The 22276-nt window shown below is 39.9% G+C and overlaps 1 protein-coding gene across 1 annotated transcript in view; it reads right to left on the bottom strand.

Annotated features, from left to right (window-relative positions):
* Positions 1-22270, bottom strand: part of CCNT2 (cyclin T2) — a 30631-nt gene extending 8361 nt beyond the window's left edge. The window contains 5 exon segments of the mRNA XM_025197565.1: positions 8286-8348; positions 9797-9857; positions 11290-11418; positions 19163-19385; positions 21552-22270. Coding sequence (XP_025053350.1) covers positions 8286-8348; positions 9797-9857; positions 11290-11418; positions 19163-19195 — 286 coding nt within the window. The 5' untranslated portion in view covers positions 19196-19385; positions 21552-22270.
* Between the last annotated feature and the right edge of the window lie 6 nt (positions 22271-22276).

The following is a 22276-nucleotide window of genomic DNA, read 5'->3' as shown; positions in this document are numbered from 1 at the left end:
TAACCACACACTATATTATACCTATCCTTTAAAGCCCCAGAAGATGCCCAATCCCCAGCCAAACTGTTCAAAGTAGCTTATGATCACTCATAAGCACAGAACACACTAAAGTCTGTACTGAGACTTCCACTATATTAAAACAATTTTTAAAAAAATAAGATGAAATAGATCAAGACTCCTGCATCCCAAATAAGACTGACTGCATTGTCTTTAAGGCATCACAGCCAATAGGTGTCTGGACCTTATCTGCTAAATCCCCAATGCTGCTAAATCAAATAAGAGCACTTACTCAAGTGTATTATGATGAAATGTCTGGGCACAATGGGTTTAACTTATGACTGTATGCAGCCTTTATTCAATTCTTATTTTGACACTACCATTTGAAATCAGTGCTACCTGAAAAAATGTACTGTTGGATCTTATGTCAAAGGAAGCATTGCCACAAGCCTCTATCTTAACAGGAAATTTATCATATAATCTGAAAAAAGAAAGATTGGAGCAGTGGGTTTCAAAGTCAGAGATTTGGCAAGTTCTTCAAAAGCTTTAAAAACAAGATCTGTTTTCAAGCATTTTGCTAATCCACAGCAATTGAAAATAAACTGCCAATTTACTGGATTCCACTGAACACTTAACTTGGCCCACATATGCTAGCAGTTACACATCAATTTAATTTCCCCAAGCCCACCCCCCATATTTTCAGGGCTATAAGAAAATACTGACAGACATTGACAAGGCAGCACCAAATATAGAGAATCCAACAATTTGTTTAAATTTATGCATTGAAGAAAATTGTAAGACATCTTCACTGGCAAAGATGCAACCTGTTTGAGTTAAAGGAACATGCAGTATCAATATAATGTAACTTTTGATAAAGTAGGAAGAAAGTGGGTTTCCAAAAGCCAATTTTACATAAGCTTAACAATTAAATCCAGAAATGAATATTATGCAAAACAAAATTGAGCAGTCTAAATTTGAAAAGGGAAAAAAAAATATTGAAACCTGTACGTTTCAGCCTTGTGTACCAGTTTAAAATACTTGTGCCAAATGGCATTCCCTGTCATCCTCAGTACTGCTTTAATACATCCGTCTTACCTACTCCTTTGCTGAAGAAACCACCACAGAGACTGGGGTTGATACTTAAGAAGTGATCAATCCCTTGCAGCACAACTCCTTGTAGCTGATCTGCCTTCCAAAAGGCATGGGGAATGAGGAGGAGGAGGAGGATCGGTGCCTTCCATGAATCCCAAGCAGGATTTATGAATAGTTTATTAAATCACAGCAGCACCCCAAGTTCAACTGATGCATTTTGAGCTATCAGCCTGAACCTTTTGTTAAACATTGGGTGTTTAAGTGCAATACTACTGGAAGATCTTGAAAGCAGCTGTGTGGCAGTCCTTTTAAGAGAAAGGATCATTGGTCTGCTGCTAAGACAAAGCCATTTAAGTGGTCTGTGGCCCGAGGAAAGTGAGGGTATAAGAGTTTCCTAGACTCACTGTGAAAGGATTCTTAGAAAAGCAGCAGGTTGCTGGGGAACTTCTAGTGTCTTGAGAAGATGCTCAACTAAGACCTGGGAAATAGGAAGAGTTGTCTGAATCCTCTGGGAAAACGTAAACAGGTTATAGTGACTCTGAGAAGAAGACTTATGATTGAACCCTGGTACATACTGGAAGAATGAGGAGAATCCCCAGTACGAGGGTTCAAGATGCAACAGTTTCGTCAGACTTCGTCACCTCAAGACTAGCAGGCCATGGAGATATAGCTGCAGAAGCCCCAGGTGAAGATTAAGACAGACGGGATCAACCTGTCCTAGTGGGAGGGCACGATTTACATTTAAGAACTTCTCATGCTTCCTCATATACTAGTATATAAACTGCACTGGTCACAACAGCCTCTGGAGAAGCAAAGGATAGATTCTGATCTGCCTCCTTTTCCACAGGACACTCAGCCAAATACAACCATAGTACGTAGCTCCAAATCAGTAATATGAATTCTATTAGTGATATGGAAGTCTTTCAGACTCTCTGCAGTTTCTATAGTGCTAGTGTAAGGATGATGGCCATTACAAAATACTTGTCATCCTGCAAAACAATCAGATCAATCCTAGAACTAACTGTGTTCCAAAGTTCAATTAAAAGGAGAATCTTATGTTGCACGGTAGATATAGGACTGACAAAAGCCCCTGCTCAAGCTCAACTCTTTCTTTCTTTCTCTCTTTCTTTCGAAGGTGGGCACCGTCCGCCGCAGGACCGCGTGCTCAAACTCAAGTGAGAGGCGGGCCCGCACCAGCAGGCAGAAGAGCTGCAGGGCATCGACCATCCTGGTCCTGGCGAGCCGGTTTTGCCGGCTCTTCAGGGTGGCCATCTTGGCAGCGGACCGTGCCCACCTTCGAGGAACGCTGGGCCCTCAAGGGGGCGCTCTACCGAGTTGAGGTGGGGTGCCTTCTCCTCACCCTGTAACACCCCTGGCTGCTCAAGCTGTGGCGATGCGTCCGGCGGGCCGAGGCCTTGGACTTTGCTTCACGCGGGTCGGGCCCTGAGGCCCCCCATGGGTGTCCCCGCTGGCAGAAATGTAAATAGACCTTTGGCTCGCTATGGTTTTTTAGTCTAGAGCGTACGGGCAGGCCTTGTAGGCCGTGAGCCCAGGACCATGTCCGTGAGGCCCAGGTGTTCGGGCCAACCTGTACATACTCTTTACTGGCCCCGATTTGTCACCCTCCCTGGAATAAACGCCTCTTAAAAGTAAAAAAGTCTGTCTGTCTGTCTTTCTTAAAGGGGCCCTTGAGATGGAAACAAATGTACCCATATTCCTGCCTTCATGTTCCACCAAACTTAGTTAAAATGCTAGACCCCGCAGACAGTATAACCTGAAAAGGACTAAATGTGATCTCAGCACAAGAGGTGGAGAAAAATTTCATTTCTGATCCTCCAATTAGCAGCAACAGCACCAATTTCCTCTTCAGCCCCAACAATTCCAGACTCTTTAGAGGACCTCTAGGGTTTAACGGAACGGTGACAAAATATCCCACCCTGAATAAGAATAGTACATCTTGGAGTCTACCTCACCTCTCTTTCAGTACACCAAACTCTTTGCCTCCCCTCCCCGCCCAGTATGCCCCCTGACATCATCTTAGCATCAGGCATATTGTAAAGCTAAAACTGTATGAACCTCAGAAGTTCAAGTTCACAGGAACAATTAAATCATCTAGTCCAAGGCATATCATAGGCCAAGGGTGTCAAACATATGGCCTGTAGGCCAGATACTACCTGCAGAGCCCCTTCCCCCTCTTCACTAGTCCAGCCCACTAGGTTACTGGCGGGCTGGGGAATTTGGGTGCAGGGCCTCTGGAAGAGTCTGGGGCGCTGTTGGATATGACCATCAGCATAAAGGATGGTGAGCAACAGCTGTGCTGACAGCCCCACTCACCCTGCAGGTACTTGCTGTACTACTCACCCTGCCACCTGCTCTGTGGCCTGGATCTGGCCTGGGGCACGGGACACGTTTGACACCCTTGTCATAGGCCACTGGATTTCATGCAACTGCCTCTGTGCTGACACCAACATTAGTTTGACTAAAACATACCTTTCAAAAAACCATATTGTTTAGATCAGAAAGCTGAGCCAAATTCAGCCCTTCCTTTTTTAGATTGTTCCAGCAATTAATCATATTTTTATTTGTACCTAATTTCTAAATTCAATTAATCTGGCTTCCAGGCATTGATTCTTGGTATGCCTCTCCCTACTAGATCACGAGATTCTTTGGCATTTGGTATTCTCCCCCTGAAAAAAGGGCTTCCTTTGGTAACTCAGGTCTCAATCAGCATAGATGAAATCTAAAACTATTTTTGAACAGGTTACTTGAAGTCATTGTCACAGATTAAAGTACCCAAGCATCTAAGGCCGGGGCAATTATTTGGGCCTCAAAGGGCCACATAGGGAGTTTTGATGAGCTGTCACAGGCTGGCTGGGTCAGCACCCACCCCATCCAACAACTCACCAAAACTCCTTATGGGGCTCTGGGTGGGTGGGGAGCAGTATTCAGGAGCGAGACAGGCATGATCCACTCCCTGCACACCCTGCCCTGGAGGTGGAGGAGAGGGGGTATGGGTTGCATGTCCCCATGTCGGAGGTGGGGCTGCCTGGGGTGAGGGAAAGGAGCGACAGTGTTTCCTGGAAGGGCTGGGGGAGGGAGCAAAAAAACAAGAGGCAGACTGCCCATCTCCTGAAGCAGGTGTGGAAGGGGAGAGAGAAGGCAGGAAAAGTTCCCATCTGTCTCCAGAAGAGAATGGGGGGAGCAGGGAAAAGCCTGCCAAAAATCCCCTTCTCCTAAGAGGTGGGGCAGGACAACAGCCAGTGTGGAGCAAATGGGAGTCTGAGCCCCTGACATCAGCTCAGTCCAGGAGCCAGTCAGGGGTCAGCCTGGGAAGCCCAGAGGGCTTTAAAAATGCTTGCAGGCAGGTTGCTGCAACATGCTTGCTTGCTTGTGCCAGATGAAGACCATGAATGGATGTAAAGAAGCCACTGAAGACTGCCAAATACATGTCAGTGGCAGACCACACCAAGCAGTATCCTGCAGGTACCCTACATGCAGACGGTGACAAACTCTTCTGCCCCACCTGCAACCTGACCCTGGATGCATCTAGGAATGGCAGCATCGATTGGCACCTGGTGTTGGAGGCATGCATGAAAAAGAAAGCTGCTGCAGAGGCTGACAGTCAAAAGAAAAAGCAAGCCAACAAGCAAGCATGTCCTCCCTCTTCCAGAAGACGACAGACAGCAGGCTGACAAGGCAAGAGATAGCATTTTCCCTTGTGGAGGCTTTTGCATTGGCGAACATCCCACTGGAGAAGCTGGATCACCCAAAGCTGAGGGACTATGTGAAAAAAAAGTGTGCCAAATGCTGGCAGTTTTCCATGTGCTAACAAGCTGCGCCAGGACTATCTCCCTGACGTCATCACTTTGCACATCGAGTCTACGAAGGCTGCCCTGTCAGAGAACAAGTCCTTTTCTGCTGTTGCTGACGAAGCCACTGACCCTCAGGACAACTACCTGCTGCACATTTTATCTGTACCGGAGAACTGGACCAACAGGGACCCCCCTGTACTTCAGACTGAGCTGAGCCTCGGGTCCTCCTCTCAAGTCAATTTTTTCCACCATGTCTTAGGGAAGGTACTTTGCAACTATGGCGTTGACTTTAACCAGGTCTCAGCCTTCCTTTCCGACAGTGCCACATACATGCGTGAGGCCTTCTCCGACCTGCTCCAAGGAATGCTGCCCAACATTGTTCATGTCACCTGCAACGTGCACGTTCTCTCCTTAGTAGAGTGTGGAATACCCTGGTGTCCTCCTTCAAGAAAGCCTTCAACTACTGTTCAGGGCATAAGATTCGCTACAGGGACTCCACTGCCAGTCAACATGGGGATCCACGTGCCACTGTGTCCCTGCCACCTGAGCCTGTCCTCACCCGGTGGAACTTGTGGCTCAACGTTGTCCATGACCACACCAAGCACATGCAGTACTACCAGGATTTTGTGAGCAAGGAGCTGGACATCGCACCCAACACAGTGCCTGCTGAAGCTCTGGGATTTCTAGGGGCAAGCTGACCTTCAGTATTAAGTGACATTTGTTGCTGACAATGCCACCTGGTTCATGGAGCTCCTGACATGGTTTGAGGGAAGGCAGGCTGTGATCCACCAGGCATACAACAAACTGATGGACTTGATCAGCTGGGTGGAGGACAGGGCACCGCAAGAACTGTCAAGCTGTCCTCAAGAAAACCAGCGAAGACGGGAGATGTTCCAGGCAGTAGCTGTAAAACTCAACCAATGTTACAGGCATGACCCATCCCTCCACTGCGGTTCAGACAGCTGGCTGCCCGCTTCCTGCAAGCTGTTCACATTTTGGACCCCAGCCAGGCGTTTCTCCTGAGCTGGGACCCTCAGCTCCTGAAAGCGATCCCACGGTGGGAGGCAGACCATGATGGTGGGCGTGTCACTTAGAGAAACTTTGTGCAGGATGCCCGAGTTTTGGGACTCTGTCCGTGACTGGTTTCCCCACCTGTATGCCCTGGCCAGGTGCCGTCACAGCGACCCAGCAAACTCAGTGGATGCTGAGCATGCCAGGTCTGCCTACAGACAAGTGTTCACCCCACAGAGGCAGGCAATGTCCCTCTCAAAAGCAGCTGGGTGCAATATGGTTATATTTCATGCCTGAACAGCCTCTCTCAAAAAGTTAACATGGGTTTCAGTTACCTGCTTTTTTTAAGGTCCTGTAATAAAGTGCACATAGTTGGTGTTCCTTCCAGTTCATTTTGTGCTTAGTACAGGTTTATTTTCCTAATACCTTTCTGTGTATAGTTTAAGTGCTGATTTAATAAAGTGTATATAGTTGGTGTCAGTATAGGTGTTGGTTTTAATAAAATAAAAATTTACAGTTGGTATTTTTTTTTAAAAATCAAAATACCTGTATAGGCAAGCACTAGCACTAAACAAATTAAAATACATTTAAAAATAATAATTTACACCATCAACAAACAAGCTTTTTGCTACACATAGCATATCTGACAAATCTGTAGGAAGCAGGGAAAATTTAAACTACTGAACAGTATATGCCCTCACCCTATTGGCATGACCCTTACCATAATTACTATATGCTCCCTGCCACTCACTCACTCACTCACTCACTCACACACACACACACACCTCCTTGCAATTATTTGTTACACTGTGCTAATAGTGGTGGAAATTTACTGTAGCAATTGTGCTGCGAGAAGACTCTCTCTTGAAACAGTGTGTTCAGACCCATGATTAAAGGGAATAAGGAAAGGGTGAAATCTGAGAGGCTGATGTAAGGCTGCAATGTGTGATGTACAGAAATCAATGTAATGGTAAGGTGTGCTTATAAGTGGAGCAGAGGGTAATTACTTAACTGTCTGTTGCCTTGTTTTGAACAGCCATCCCTGCCTGCCTTGCAATTTCTGTATCAGTGTTCTTAAAACGTGCTAGATGACCTTATGAGGTCCCTTTCAGCTCTACTTTCCTATGATCCCAAGTAGAACAGTGGAGATCCCTACGAGGAGGTAAAAGTATAATAACCACCAATAATTCTATTCATCAGACCTGTGCACATAACTCTCCCCCCAGTATGAGAAAAAACTCTTAAGAAAACAGATTCTGTAGAACACTATGCACCTGACTCCAGTTAGGCTTGTGTATGTGTGTACGACCTCTAGGATCTACCCAAAATTAGATCAAGAGAGCATAATCTTTCAATTATGCCAGTAACAGCTAAGTTATCCTAAATGCAAAGAACTACGATGGTATCAAGTATATTCATAAATCACCACCTCAACTGTTTTTCCCCATCTTTTAAGAGTCCATCACTGTAAAGTAGATGGAAAAGGTAGAACTATAAAGTTCACATATTTGTTTAAATGACAACTCGTTTTAGAAGCTTGCACTTTTTTTTTTTTGCATTCTTGTAGTATAATCACATTAAAAAAATAAAATAAAAATTCCCAATTCCAGACCAAAATTCCGTAGAACAAATTTAAGTCGTATTTTTAATATAGCAACACTAACTGAAAAATACGTGCTAAGTTATAAAGCCTTTGTCCAACCACTGTATCCTATCGCTTGTTAACATTAGTCCAAATGAAGTGTTCCCAAATCCACAGTTGTGAAAAACGTTATGAATAAGAATCATATTTCACTCAAAGTACTGGCATGCAGCTAGTCCTGTCAGTCAATATAAACTAGTAGCTCACTTCTTGATAGACAATGCTTTGACAAGGTAGAACTTCAGCCCTAACAACCATCCCACATGTAGATAGAAAGTTCTTGTTCAATGCAGCTACAAAGGGAAAATAATTGACTTTATAAAAGTTTAATTTTTTTCAGAAGGTTTCTTTTACCAGAGGTAAATCAATCTGAACAAGGGAGACCACGTATAGCAGTTTGTGCCTCTACCAAATAAAGGAACAGAAATAAGGATGAGAGTACCTAATCATGAAACAGGAGATTTAAAGTGCAGAATGACAGAAAAAAAAATAAGGGACAGAACATCTGATGGACTACTATTTCGTCTGAATCATGCAGGTCACTCGCAATAAAGGTGACTTTTCATAATCAGGAGAATGTGAAACAATTCTTTGGGTAACAGAGAAATTGAGGGAAAAAGTTGTGCCAACTCACACAAAGGAAGAAAAACTATTTCTTAAACCATTTTATCACATTATAATAATATCACCTTCTCAAGTTTTAAATGTAGAAGGACTTGAAGGTCACTGACCTCTCACTAACTGCGTACATTTCACAACATCTGTGTGTGGATGTTCAATGGTAATCTCAAAACCTGGAAAGTTAAGAATATGTTTCAGAACTACAGTACATTTGTAGTTAGAAAAATTCAAAAAAGGACAACTATTTTCAATCCCTCATGTCTGCTATTACAGAGCCTCATCTGTGCAAATATTTTTGTGTGTCCCCCAAGGTCTACCAGAGAACATTCCTGTGGTGTTCTGATTAAGTATCACATCTCTAAAAAAAAATAAAAAAAAATGAACTTCTTTATTGAGAACTGGATTTTAGTTAACTAAAATAAGCTAAACTAAAAAGAATGGATTTCATGAACTATTGAGATTTATTCACATTTAGAAGCATCACTCTACATTTTCTGGAACCTAATATTTAAGAACATGCTGCTCCTATATTACAACTGATAAAAGTTGGAATTTTTTTTTTTTTTTTTGCTCATTCAGCCACTTTTTTTTGGTAGAACTAGATCAGTACCATCTGACCTTAACTTGTTAACAACTCTGTTGTATGCATGATTGGGGGAGGGGGCAGAAAAAAAGTGAAAATACACTCCATTCTACAGCTTTTATTAAATCGGTCTCATGTCTGCTAACATAAATCAACTATACGCATTTTTGCAGTCAGAGAACAGAATTTAATACAAGAGCTTACGTTTCAAACTGTTATTCAGCACATGCTGATGTCACTGGAATAACTGACTACAACGACACAATGTTCATTTTGAAAAGAAAGAAGCGGCACAACTATAACAGGAGGCAAAGTACTTTATATAAAACTTTTACTGATGATTTGAGGAAACCTGCAAGACTCATTTGCTACAGCATGCAACTTTGTATAACTAAGCTGGTATTTCTCAGCATGGTTTGGGGATGTATTACAAGAGTAATACTAGTTTATAGAGGCAAACTGAACCCAAATATTGAGTTGAAATATAACTGTCCATATTTAAATTTGCCAAAAATGGTTAAAACAATTGTATTTGTGCTTTCTGGATTTCTTTACAGAATGTTTTACAGCAATGCTAACATTTAACTTTAAAAACATTAAAAGTATAGTTAAGTCCATAGCTGCCTTATAGCTTTACTTTGGATTAACGGAATTCCTTATAACTAAGCACTATGCGAAATAGACTTGGTATGCAATTTGATGGTTTCTGATATTTGTCCTAATGCCAAATCCATATGAAGTTACGATGCATTTGCCAAGGTGTGCCAACAATACCTTTGATACCCAAGTGATATTTGTCATGGAAGCTTAAATGCTTTTGCAAAAATCTAGTTGGTCTAGTAAAAGATATCTGTACCATGAGTTCCGATTCCTTTTACAATGCTACTATCATTTTACCCAAGGAAAATGTGGGAATTGTTTAGAAGCTTTTAATGTACCAGTGTCAATCATTCAAAGTATTCAATAATTCCGAAGGTATTCAAATAATTGGTGTCAATGTAATAGATGTTCTTGTGCCATAGAGATCAAAAAGCATACCTAAAGTTTGCAGCATTATTGTTTCAAGTATAACGAGCTCTTGGGCCTGCTGAAGGTATGCCTGAAATGTAAAAAATAAGTTAATGTTAAGACCTAGCTAGACATTTATTGTACTAAGCAAAATTCCAAACAACAAGATTTTTGAGAGACTTGTTAAAATTACACAGTGCATCTACCTGCTAACAGCTGTGTCAGGGACATAATTATACTGGTATAAAAATATTGGAGGCAAGGTAAAACTTTCACGGTAGACAGTTATACCAACATAACTGCTGTTGCTGGCAAGACTTATTTCATTCGGGACCAGCACAAGCCATATCAGCAAAAGCCAGTCTGGGGCTACTCAACCCCAGCTCACATCACTGCCATCCCAGGCACATGTGCAGATGCTGTGCCCAGGAGCATCCGACTCCAGCGCAAACAGCTCCAGAGTTTATTTCTTCACATTAATTGCACGTGTAGATAAAGTATGTCAAATATGATCATGTTGAAGACTGAATGGAAGGCTTTTGTTTGTATGTAATGTCACTAAGTTGTTGATTTGTTTGGATCGTAAAACTCAAGCATTTTCTTTAAGAAATTTTGTGGCCAAGTTTGTGAGTCTTCATATTCTAATATATATTACTGTTATGTGAAAACTTCTAAGTGACACCAATTAAGTCCCAAATTGCAAGAAATCTTCATGCTTCCATGAGAGAAACCCTATTATTTTGGTGAAAACGAGACACAGAAAAATATGCCATGTGGCTAGTAAAGCTGTAGATTCAAGCATGTCTGCAGGTTTTTTTTTTGTTTTTGTTTTTTTACAGATCAAAGCCCTGGATGATGACACCAGTTATCAAAAAACCTTCCAGTACGAGATAGCAGATTCGGATTCCTTGTACTGGAAGGTTTCTCTACCATCAGAATGATATTTCCAGACGGAAAAAAAAAAGGAAACGTGGAAAGGAGGGCAATAAGCAGAAGCCCTTAATGAGGGCAAAGTGGAGCCTCCCAATGTGTGGCAGATGGGAGATACTGAGGAGCAGAAAGGATCTGTGACAGGGGAATGTGAGGATGTGTAGTTGGAGAAAGGGGTATAGAGAGTTCAGCCCGAGCATGAAGACTAGGATGGGAATAGCCAGTAAAACTTGAAACAGATGGCAATTGTAGTAGAGAACTATGACAAACTGTGTGTTTACAAAGAGGATGGCTTATAGAAGGCTACAAAGTGTAGCCTTCAGTTAGTTTCCATTTTTAAAACTATTTATATGTATTATAATAGTTCATGTTCAAGATGAACCAGTCTATTTTCATGAGCCATGAAGTTACGTTATATCGCACGTATTAAGCCCACAGATAGATATGCTATCAAGTTACAAAGACTGAAATGATTTAAGCATGACAGCTTCTCTTAGTCTACAAACAGTTAATATTGATCAAGACTATAGCATGACAACTCAGCTGTATCTTAAGCATTTACAGCTTTGCTCAGAATCATCACTTCCACATACATCACACTTTGTATCCAGCTGTGGCTCTTGAGGATGAAGACAGGCATGTGCTACTTTAATAACGTGTTCAAGTTTTCGCGGCTGTTCTTCTACTTTTGCAGCCAAAAACAATGCAGTAGGAGATATTATCTGTAAAAGAGAATTAATTTTTAAAAAGTATACAATTTTTCTTCTGTAGGCAGGACCTAATCACATGGGGAAACATGTAATGTAGTAATTGTAATGAGTCTGCATTAAAGCTTGAGAGAGTATGCAAACCTAAACTTAAGAGAAATGCCAGAATTATTATGTTTTTATTCATCTAAAGGAGAAAAATAGAAACATTTATTTTTGCTGGCTAGCAAGAGATTTCAGATCAATTTAATCCCAATATAACTGACTATTCACAAGACTGAATCTGGTCCAAAAACATGTCTCCTAGTTACCAGAATAGTAGTTTTTTCTTAAAGTTTACAAAATTCAAAGTTCGTTCACATTTAGGCACAAAAGTGAATGAGTTATGTATAGCACCTTTTAGGATTTCCCAAATACAAGACTGAGTCACAGTTCTGCAAGTAAATGACTGCCACAAATAATCACCAGAGCATCTAACAAAGAAACTTGGAACATATCCTTATAATGGATAATAAGTAGGAAACAATAGGATGGCTGCTGACTGAACAAGAACCACGGGCCTGAAACTAGCCCAGAACATTTAATCATGAAAAGATTCACAAAAACACAAGTTGTGTTGACAGGCAATGCTTTTATTTTATTTATTTATTTTTTTAAATGCAGGTTACTTTCTTCAGGAAAGCTTAAACAAGGACAACCATCAGCTTAAAGAATAAGTAAGAACTCAGGCTGCCAAAAGCTGTACAGTATTTGTAAAATTAAATTGAAAACTACATATTAAAGAATATTGTAAAGGTAAAAATATACCAAAAATATAAACAATTTTCCAGTCCAGTTCCTAGACATCAACTCCTAAAATTAGGCTACATGAATAGGGACCACTTCTACTCAACTAAAAAATTAACACTTAAGAGGGAAAACATTTCTCAAGTACATAATATACTTTCCATTGTCCGTTTTCAGCTATACAACAGATATGGAGTTAACTCCTTCATTCTGCAAAAAAGAAACAAAACTACCCCCTAAAAAAACCAAACCAACAATCCTCCCTCCTCCATGATTTTCCACTTCCTATTCCCAAAGTTATCAAGAGCTACAGAAAAGTAGTATGGCAAAAAACTGTAGACAGTTCAGCTCATCACTGTTTCTAAATATGGTCAACCAACACAAACTTATAAGAAGCATGGCCAGCTTTACAGAAGCCTCATATTTTAAATGGACACAAATAAAACATTTCTGAGTGGACACACACTAGAGCACATAAATTTATCTATTACTTTTAGGTCTCTTAAGTGAAGGCACTAAGAAATGTATTTGCACAAACAGAAAACTCCACCTTGTGAGGCATGTTATCTACTACAGGAATATAAGTTTTGAACAACATACGTTCAGTACTTGGATGCACTAACACTCCCAAATCAAAGTACGTGCTCTTTACTGTCAAATGGTATTACCAGCACAATGAGGCTAAAAGGGTGGCAAATAAAATCATACACAAAGAAAAGTAAGTATAGAAATGAACAAAATACAGACACCTCAAACCACCAACTGATTAGAACCAACCACTTTAAGGAGATGGATAATTTGCATTTAAAAAGCAAAAGGATCCTGCCTTCTTTTGTAAGCAGTAGGATTTAACAAACTACAAGAAATTGAAAACCAAGATAAACATCTGACATACCTTAATCCACAAAAACACTCCATTAAAAGGACCTACGATACCCTCAAAGCTGAATCATAGGCAACAATTCCTTCCACAAACCAAAAAAAAAAATCTTTTGTGTTCTGTGGACATCAACTTGAAATATGGCAGGGAATGATTTGAGAGTCACAGATGTCCCCCTGCTGCTATTAAAACACTGCCTGAATTTGGCCAAGTTACATGCCTTTAAGAGTACAGTACATTTACGCTCGACAGAAACTTTCTGGAGTTTTGGAAGCTAAAATCTCAGGCCAGGTACAGATACTACACTTTTGCCAACGTAAGCGATCAGAAACCAGGTCTATACCAGTAACAGAATGGAAGTATGGCACAGACTGCGTTAAGAAAGGTGGAACCCGATCTAAAATTTGCTCCCCTCCCTTCCTCCCCCAATCAGCAAATATACCCCAGCATGAAGACTAAGATAGACTGTTTACTACCGATCTAAACTATGCTGCTTACAAAATACGGTGCAACTTAGATTCTGCTTTGGACTTTTTGAATGTCTGTACCTAGCTATAATATACACCTAATAAGGCAACTGCAAACACTCAAAAGCTTGAAAATGCTGGAACCACAAAAAGGGCATTTTTACATGTGTTGCTGACACGGCACTGGATGCTTTTAATTAGCAAGCTGCGCTAATTAAAAGTGCCTATGCATCATGTGCATCAGTGGTGCTGTGCGTCCCTGTGCTTAGAAAATGGCAGCAAGGCGCTCTGAACTAAAGCACATTGAATATGCTTTATTTCAAAGTACACCGCCGCCATTTTCTCAGCGTGGACACGTGTGGCGCCACTGATGCATGTGACATGCGAGGCTGCCAGAGCACATAAATTTTTGTGCTCTGGCGAACTCGATTAATCTAGCACATTGGAGCAGGCTCCCTGCATGTGCGTATGTGCTCATGGTTGCCCACACAAACACGGTATTTTCAATTACCCCAGTTACACCCAGACAAACCAGCATGAAGTTTTGCACAGAAGAATTCTCATATTGTTTTAGTTTATTTCTAATATTCTTAGCGTGGTTAACATACTTGTTTTGGTTTTTTTGTACAGTGGAAAATATTCTCGACTAAAATAATCATTAACCAAAGCATTAAATCATTAGTCATTCCCATCATCTGTAAGTCTATTGAAGATGTTGGACCTTACCGTACTGAAACTCTGCTTAGCTACTTATCAGGTACAAAGAGTACTTTCTTCATCTAACAACCTATAAGCATGCTCAAACCATTACTGAAAAGAGCCACTTCTGTGGGTACCCATTCAATACTGATCTTGAAGGCCTTCTCTAAAGTAGTTTTGGATACTGCTTTACCACTAGGTAACCAACTTTTGGTGAACCAAAGTTAAACCTCAATCTAGACACTCAAAATGTACGTGTTACAGGACACAAGTTCCTGGTCTAGGCCAATTTTAGAATTTAGTTTTATTTTAGTTTTTAATACTTGCCAGAAAAAAATGAATTCAATTTAGATTGCTTTGAATTTTGTTAGGAGCAAATTTTCTCAGACTTTAAAGTACTTATTCAGATAACAAATGGTTTCCTTACAAAACTCCGGACGTGGCATGCATACAGGGCTCGGTGACGAATACATGCTCTAGAACAGCGGTTCTCAACCTTTTTCCTACCAGGACCCATTTGGAAAGATCCACAGCCTGTCCTGATCCACACCCCCCTGGCCCTGCTGATGCCCAATCCTCAGTCACCTATCCCCCAGACCATGCTGATGTCCCTCACTCCTGGCCTGCAGCTCTCTGCCCCCACACCAGCCCTGCCAGAGGAGCCCCCAGCTGTTCCCATCCCACTCAGGATGAAGCACGGTGGCTGCAGTGGCTCCAGCTCATGCAGATGGCAATAGAGCGAGTCTGGCCCCAGCATGGGATAGAGGGAGGAGGAGGAGGAGAGGCTTGTGAGCACGGTCACTGGCCTTGGTGCTGCCAGCTTGACTATGCAGCTCTCCCCCAGCTGGAAGGGGCAGGTGCCTTCCTGCCGCTCCTCTGCCTTGCCATAGCTCGTGACCCTTTGAAATATTCTTGTGACTCACTTTTGGGTTGTGATCCATGGGTTGAGAAACACTGCTCTAGAAGAAGACATAAGGACAACTGAGCTAATCATGTTGACTAAACCCCACCCCAGAAGTAGTAAGTGATTAACTGCATTCTGAAGATACTTTATTTCATACATGTATAATGGAGATGCTCAAAGTGTGATACTGAGACAAGGGGGGCTGGCACTGTATACTTTTTTGCCATTTCTGTAATAAACAGCTGCAAGCTATTTGCTTTTAAAAAGGCAGCTATAACCTGTTAGAAAATATTCTAGTAAACTGTCAACCATTGAGCAGCTCAACCATCAAGAGGACCCACTTTTCAACCCTTATCTTTCAAGAATTTGTTGATTTCTGGCAGCCATTACTTTACTCAAAATTAAATAATTTCAACTTCCTAACTTAAATTAAGGAATAAATGTTTATAAGGCCTAATGTTTAACATGGTATTAATTGTTTAGTTTACCATAAGTGAAAATTGGTAAGGGAAATGTGTCATCTGTACCCATCACGGGACCAAAGTAACATAAAAAAATGTCCCTTCAGAACAAATTTAAAATACTTCACTTTAAGTCCTGACTTGTTTGAGGCTTGGTCACCTCTTCAGGTAGTTCAGCAATCTAAATTAGTGCACTACATTAGTTTTCCAATGCGTAACTTCTGATTTTGTGTTATATACATTTACATGAAGATTCCATTACAATTTGCTACTAAGAATTCGAGGCTCTAACATCAAATCAGGTGCCTTTAATTCAGAGCTTTAATTCTATCCCAAGAAGTTGAAATAGAAGTAATGGAACATCAATGATTTCCTACTTGTGTATGCTTATGTGGAAATAAAAGGGTGTAAAACTGCTTAGAAGATAAGAAAAGGAAAGTGGAATTATCAGTAACTAGAGAATAAAGCAAGTTCAATGAATCAACTCTTACTCTATGATGAAACTTGGAATATATGGAATTCAACTTTTGGGAGTTTGGTTTGCTTTTATGGGGGAGCTTTAAGAAGGTAGGCACAGCTTCTGAAAATTAAGATTGTACAGGAAGCTGAGAGACTTCCATTTTTCATTCTTCATAGTGTTGTGGTCACCAATTAGTTTCTCATTTGGACTGTGTTAAGTGTGAATGCTGTTGACCAAAACTACAAGCTAGTAGTTAGTATTTAGTAAGTAAAAGCATATACATTTTCTGATTAAAAATGCCTCAAGTAAAAAAAAAAGTCAAGTTACTGCATAGCCCAAAATAGTGAAGAGTTAGTTCTTAGGTTAAATGTGAAGGTTTCTAAGAATTGCATAAAAGCAAGGTACAAAGGAACTGTGATAATGTAAAAAAGCAGGTGAAAAATAAAGTAATTTTTCCCCTTCAGATTTGAGGCCTTAAATTTGAACTTAGTTTACTGAACTGGAAGAGTAGAAAACTTTATGCGTTTGACAATATTTTAAGACCTCTGGCAATCACTGAAATGGTCATAAGGCTATTTGAAGTCTGTTCCAGGCATTTTAGCAGCTATTCAATACCTGCTATATCCACTTTTAACACTCAAAAAGCATAATTATGTCAGAAAAACAAATTTAAAAACAAGGACCTGAACAGGACAGGATGACTGCAAGCTTATTTTATGCAAACACAGCAGAAATCAACCAATTTAAAAAGATGATCCATACAGACTTGGATCTAGTCTTGTGGACTGATTGAGAAGAAAACATGTACATGATTTGAGAGCTTCAATTCCTAAGTGGCTGAGGCACTTAGGAACAAAAGTTCTGCTGAAACAGCCCCTGCCCTCATCCTTCAAGTCTTAAAGCACAAACCAAAACCCACAATTCCTGATATTAGTTATTTGGAGTGGTCATAACAGTTGTCTCCATTACACAGCATAATTTGCCACAGAACTAGATCTTTAGGATATCTGATGGTAAAAAAATATCTGGTAAAAAAATAAGGATATTTTGTATAAAAATTTAAATATCTGCCTTTTCACTGAATGTATATTTATCTCATTCTTGGATTTAATGCAGCTTGCGTGCATTTTTAATGTTTAACAATTTTGAAGCTGAATACATACAGACAATGACCAAGCTCACCAAGAGCCAAATACTATGCTTATATGGAAGTAAAAGGTTAAAGAGGAGGGGAAATGAGTAGTCACAACTGGATTGTCTGGTCAAGTGATATTTGTTTTTGCTATTTAATACAATTTAGTGGCTAAAAAAAAATGATAAAAAAACTTTTTCTTCTCTCTCTCTTTTTTTTTTTTTTAAACCTTTTCACCTGACTGTCTGAAATGCTATAGGGATGTTATGGTGTTTTGTAAGAAAAAGTGGTGGTCAGCAATGCAGTCACCGTATAGAATGGCCCATCCTACAAAAGTTGACAATTTGCACGAGGGGAAACCAAGTATTTTGGATTTCTCTAAACTATACTTATTGCAAGAAAAAGAATAAAACAAGCAGAACCCGCCCCCCCCCGAAACTTCTCTCCTCCCAGCCAAATTTATGCCACACCTAAACCTTAACTGAAGTCCCTCCTGCAGCTTCTCAGTGCAGCATACAGGCACTCTACAAGGATGGTACTGTTATAAACAAGCAATACTAAGGCATGTCATTTTGAGCCCACTGAATACATCTTAACCTGGTCATTTGTTATTCAGCACAGCATTTCTGAAGTGAATTTATTAAAAAAAAATTGAAGTTTACCTTAGAGTTCAAGAGTTGCATCTGGATGTCTTACTTCTCATTTCCTGTGCACCAAGGAACTCTTCTCCCTTCTCTGCCTTTGAAACCCATTCTGAGAATCTTAATTCTCCAGTAGAGGGATTACATTTTCCATATTGCCAAGCATGCTACTATACTACATACATAACATGGCCCATTTCCAAAAGGGTATGGACTTTAAAAGTATTCAAATCATTGTTACTGCAAGACAAAATTTAGACCAGTTTTTATTCTAACAAAAGTAAATCTCTTAAAAATGGGTTAATTTTAAAAGCTCATTGCAAGTACTCAAGCAGTCAACTCCAAACTGAGTTACAATTACTAGACATCAGCTGTAAGAACAGTGTAATTTTCTGAAAACTTTCACAGAGACACTTTACAAGCTTATGTGGCTGGCACCTTCCTTCAACAAAATTACTACAATGTTACCACCACAAAGAGTATAAATCAGCAAAAACTCAGGCCAGTTAAATCACCATCAACAGCGCCATTGAGAAACCATAATCTGAACTACTGCTAAAAGATGTTAGGCAAACCATATGTGAACCTCTACTAGTGAAAAAGTGACCCTTTCAAATGTGCAGTAGGTATCCAAACAACGTACAGCTGGCCTATACCGACTATACATACTGTTAACATAAAATATATTTAACAAGTTTAAAAATGGCTCAGCTATGTTGATTAATTGCCAGCATGCTCAACACCAAACTGTAACTGTATACTCTGAAGTGTTTTGCTGGTCTGCCTATGTCCATATGAACAGTTAACACATTGTAGAATTTCAAGATTATATATATTATCAGTTAAAAAATGCAAGAACAGAATTGAGCTATTCAGTTAATGTTTCCTCACTTTAAATACACTTCACTATGCATGTAGGTATATACATGCATTAAGTATTTAGTGCTAAAGGAAATTCACCTACTAATAAAAGCAAGGGCATGAAAGCTTGAGATCACAACTCGGGTGACTGTAACTGACATGCCTAATTTTCATGCCCAATCTTCAAATTTCTCATTGCCATGAGTAAAAAGGAACAGCAAAGGGTACAGACAAATGAAAACAATTACAAGTCATGTGGAAGCAATGAGACAATTTCATCTGTCCAGGTCATTGGTATTAATGGACAGAAACTGTTGTTAATTTTAGATGCGCTTCATTCACTCCTGAACAGTAAGTTGCATCCTCCTCTCCTGCTTAAAATAGTGTATTGTCATGGTCTGCCCACAGACCCAGTGTATGTACAAGAACAATTAGACACATGCTTGTAAGAAACTCCGCTAACCTTACTTTGAAGATTGCTAGTGCCTTGTACGTTAACATCTAGTGATAAATTTCTTCTTGCAGTGAGTGAATGCAATGTTATGCTTTCAACTGGCCAAGCATTCAGAAGATTTTGATAAGTATTTATTTTGGTCTTTGGCCTCTGCCCTTCTATAAAGAACTCGCCAGATGGCTTGGGAGTATGAATTTAAATCTGACTTCCATTCTCCTTGAGACCACCCCCTTCACCCTAAAAGAATAAAAAAAGAACAAAAATAAAGCAGCGCATTTGATGCCCGTGCATCAACACAAATATAAAAGCCACTGTCTGATATTACAGGCACAGCAAATGCTAAGTTATCTGGCAACAACACTGAGACAGGTGTTCTGAAGGTCAGAATGTGCTAGTGTTTCACTTTTAGAGCAATATAAAAATGTCCATATTTACAACCAAGAGTAACTTGCAACCTGAATTATCATTCAAACCACTAGTTATTTAATGCAGCTCTCCTTACAAAATTAGTTGTACTAGCAAGAACTAAGTGACCATATTTATTAATGTGTAGTAAGTGGCAGTTGACAACCATCTCAACTACTACTGAGCCTGAATTTTGTTACTAGATTTTTTTGTTTTTGTTTTGTTATCCAATGGATTACTTTACCCCATATGCCACCAATCCGAGTTGTGGAAACAATGTGTTAAAGAAAACCACCACTCCAAGTGAAATTGCCTCATTTGGAAGACCTATAAATTGTACACAACAGCCATAAACATATTTTGACATTTTACTGGCTCATGTTCCACATGCTGGCATTTTTCAGATTATACACTTATCCATCATAATAAGGAAGATGGATGACATACATAGTTTCTAGTGCCTTTAAAAGGATCTACAAGACACCCATAATGAACTTGTATCTACCAAAATATACTATGCTTATATGCTATTGTGATAAATGTGTGTGTCCTAATCTTGTTTTAACACTTTACTTGCCTTGAAAATAGAAAACTATTTTAGGGAATGACATTTTAATCTAGGCATGTCCTCCTAGCACTTAACAGATTGCCTCCTCCCTAGCATTTTCAGGGCATCACTTTTCTTCATTCAAGTAGTAGTGTCCAAGCACAAGGGACAATCACATCCCAGAACTGCATTTAGACAATTATTCTTGTTACAAATAATATATTTAAGGCTCTGTTTATATAACTGAGGCCTAAAGACACTGCAACTGTTTAGTAACCAGTTTACTGCAAATTTGCCTTAGGCTTCCTTGTGGCAAAAAAATTCAGGATGGCTGTGAAATGTCTGGGGATCACCAATGTTCTATGAAAAGACATGGAGTATTTCTTACTTCAATGCCCACAAATTACAAAAACAAACAAAATAAAAACAAACTTGATAACAAACCCAAAATAAAAACACATTTCACATCAGCCTTAAAAAAACAAAAACATCCCCCCCCCCAAACTTTTTTATGGTGTAGCCAAGGCCTTTCCTTACCACTCAAGCAACAGATTTCCTTCCATTATCAACTATTTTTATACATGGGATACAAACAAATATTAAAAAAAAAGCTGTTTCTTAATACAAAGAAACCACCAAGTCAATATTTTTTTTTACTTTTACAGCCCGTACAACTGACGTGAAAAATAGGTTTGTGATTTCACATTAATCAGAATCTTAAGCTACGACACCAACCAGTAAGAGTTAAAACACTCAGTTACAGCCAGGATTTTTATTTTTAATTTTTATTAAAGATTTAACATCAAGTTACCTGGTAGGTTATTCACAAGATAACTGGGCCTGCTTGCCAGATTGGATTTTTATTTTCTACTATTACTGGCCATTAAGTTACTTGAGGAAGGCCAGTTGTTACATAACTTAATGGTGGCTTTTATAAACAGAGAAACTAACAATAATTCTGTTGGCTGGTCATGATATGTGCACAAAAGTAAGCAATGTACTGTTTGTTCTCACAGAATCATAGAAAATTAGGGTGGAAAGGGACCTCAGATCTCATATCCAATTTTCAAAACTACAAGGCACTAACACTAGCCAGATAAGCATAATTAAAATAAAAGTTACACAATAACTAATACCAGCAACTAATACAAGCTAAACTGTTGGCCTATACATTTATTCTTTAGCATAACAAGAAAAATCATTAGTCTCTGCTTTAAATAAATAAAATGTATTTATTTATTTATTTAAATAAAATTATTTTATAAAATTATTTATTTTAAATAATAACGCTTCTAAAATAGCGGTTGACACAAAGCTACAATCTCCCAAGATATAATGAAACTTTAACCTCCAAGAGTTAGCACATATAGAAAGAAAAAAAAAAAAAAGAGTTGACTGTTCCCTCCACTTCACGCACACACAAGCAGATAGGCATGCAAAAATGTACTTACATTCCTATTAAATTTTGTGAAGGAATGATGCATATAAAACCTGTGCATGTAAACAATTGCAGTATTTATTGTAAGTTGAGACCTGAAAGACAGCATTAAGGAAATTTCACATCACCAAAGGAGTAACAAATTAAGAACATCATCAAGCCACGACTCTCCCCTACAACACGTCCCTCCTGGGGACATCACTCGAGTCAGCTCTGCTCGGCTGGGACGCACCACTGGTATAACACACTCATGCTAGTGCCTTGTACATTAACATCTAGTAATAAGTTTCTTTTTGTATGTTATGCTTTCCATCGGCCAAGCATTCAGAGGATCGCTGGGTTCTTCCGAATGCTGGGCCAAAACGAGGGTTGTAAAGGACCTCGGGAAGTCACATCCAGTCCAACCCCCTGCTAAAGCAGGACCAGCCCCAGCTACATCATCCCAGAGCCAAGGCTTTGTCTAAAAAGCCCAAAAACTTCCCCGTCCTTCATTGGGCTGCATATGAGAGCTGCCACGGGAAGGAGACTCCCCGCCTCCAGGAGTATTTTGAGCACCTGTTCAAGCTCGGCTCCCTCTATTAAGCTGCAGCAACCAGCAGGCAAGAGCAGGGCCTTTTTTTGGGTGCTGCTACTGCTGCCTCAGGTAGACAATCATCATAATATTAATGAAAGAGTTGACGGCTGAGGGGAAGGGAAAGCCGTGGGGGCCGAGCCTCAGCCTCCTGCCCGCAGGCCCGA

Source organism: Alligator sinensis, unplaced genomic scaffold (assembly GCF_000455745.1).
Source record: "Alligator sinensis unplaced genomic scaffold, ASM45574v1 scaffold277_1, whole genome shotgun sequence".
NCBI classification, from domain to species: domain Eukaryota; kingdom Metazoa; phylum Chordata; order Crocodylia; family Alligatoridae; genus Alligator; species Alligator sinensis.
This window is presented reverse-complemented; position numbering and strand designations above follow the sequence as displayed.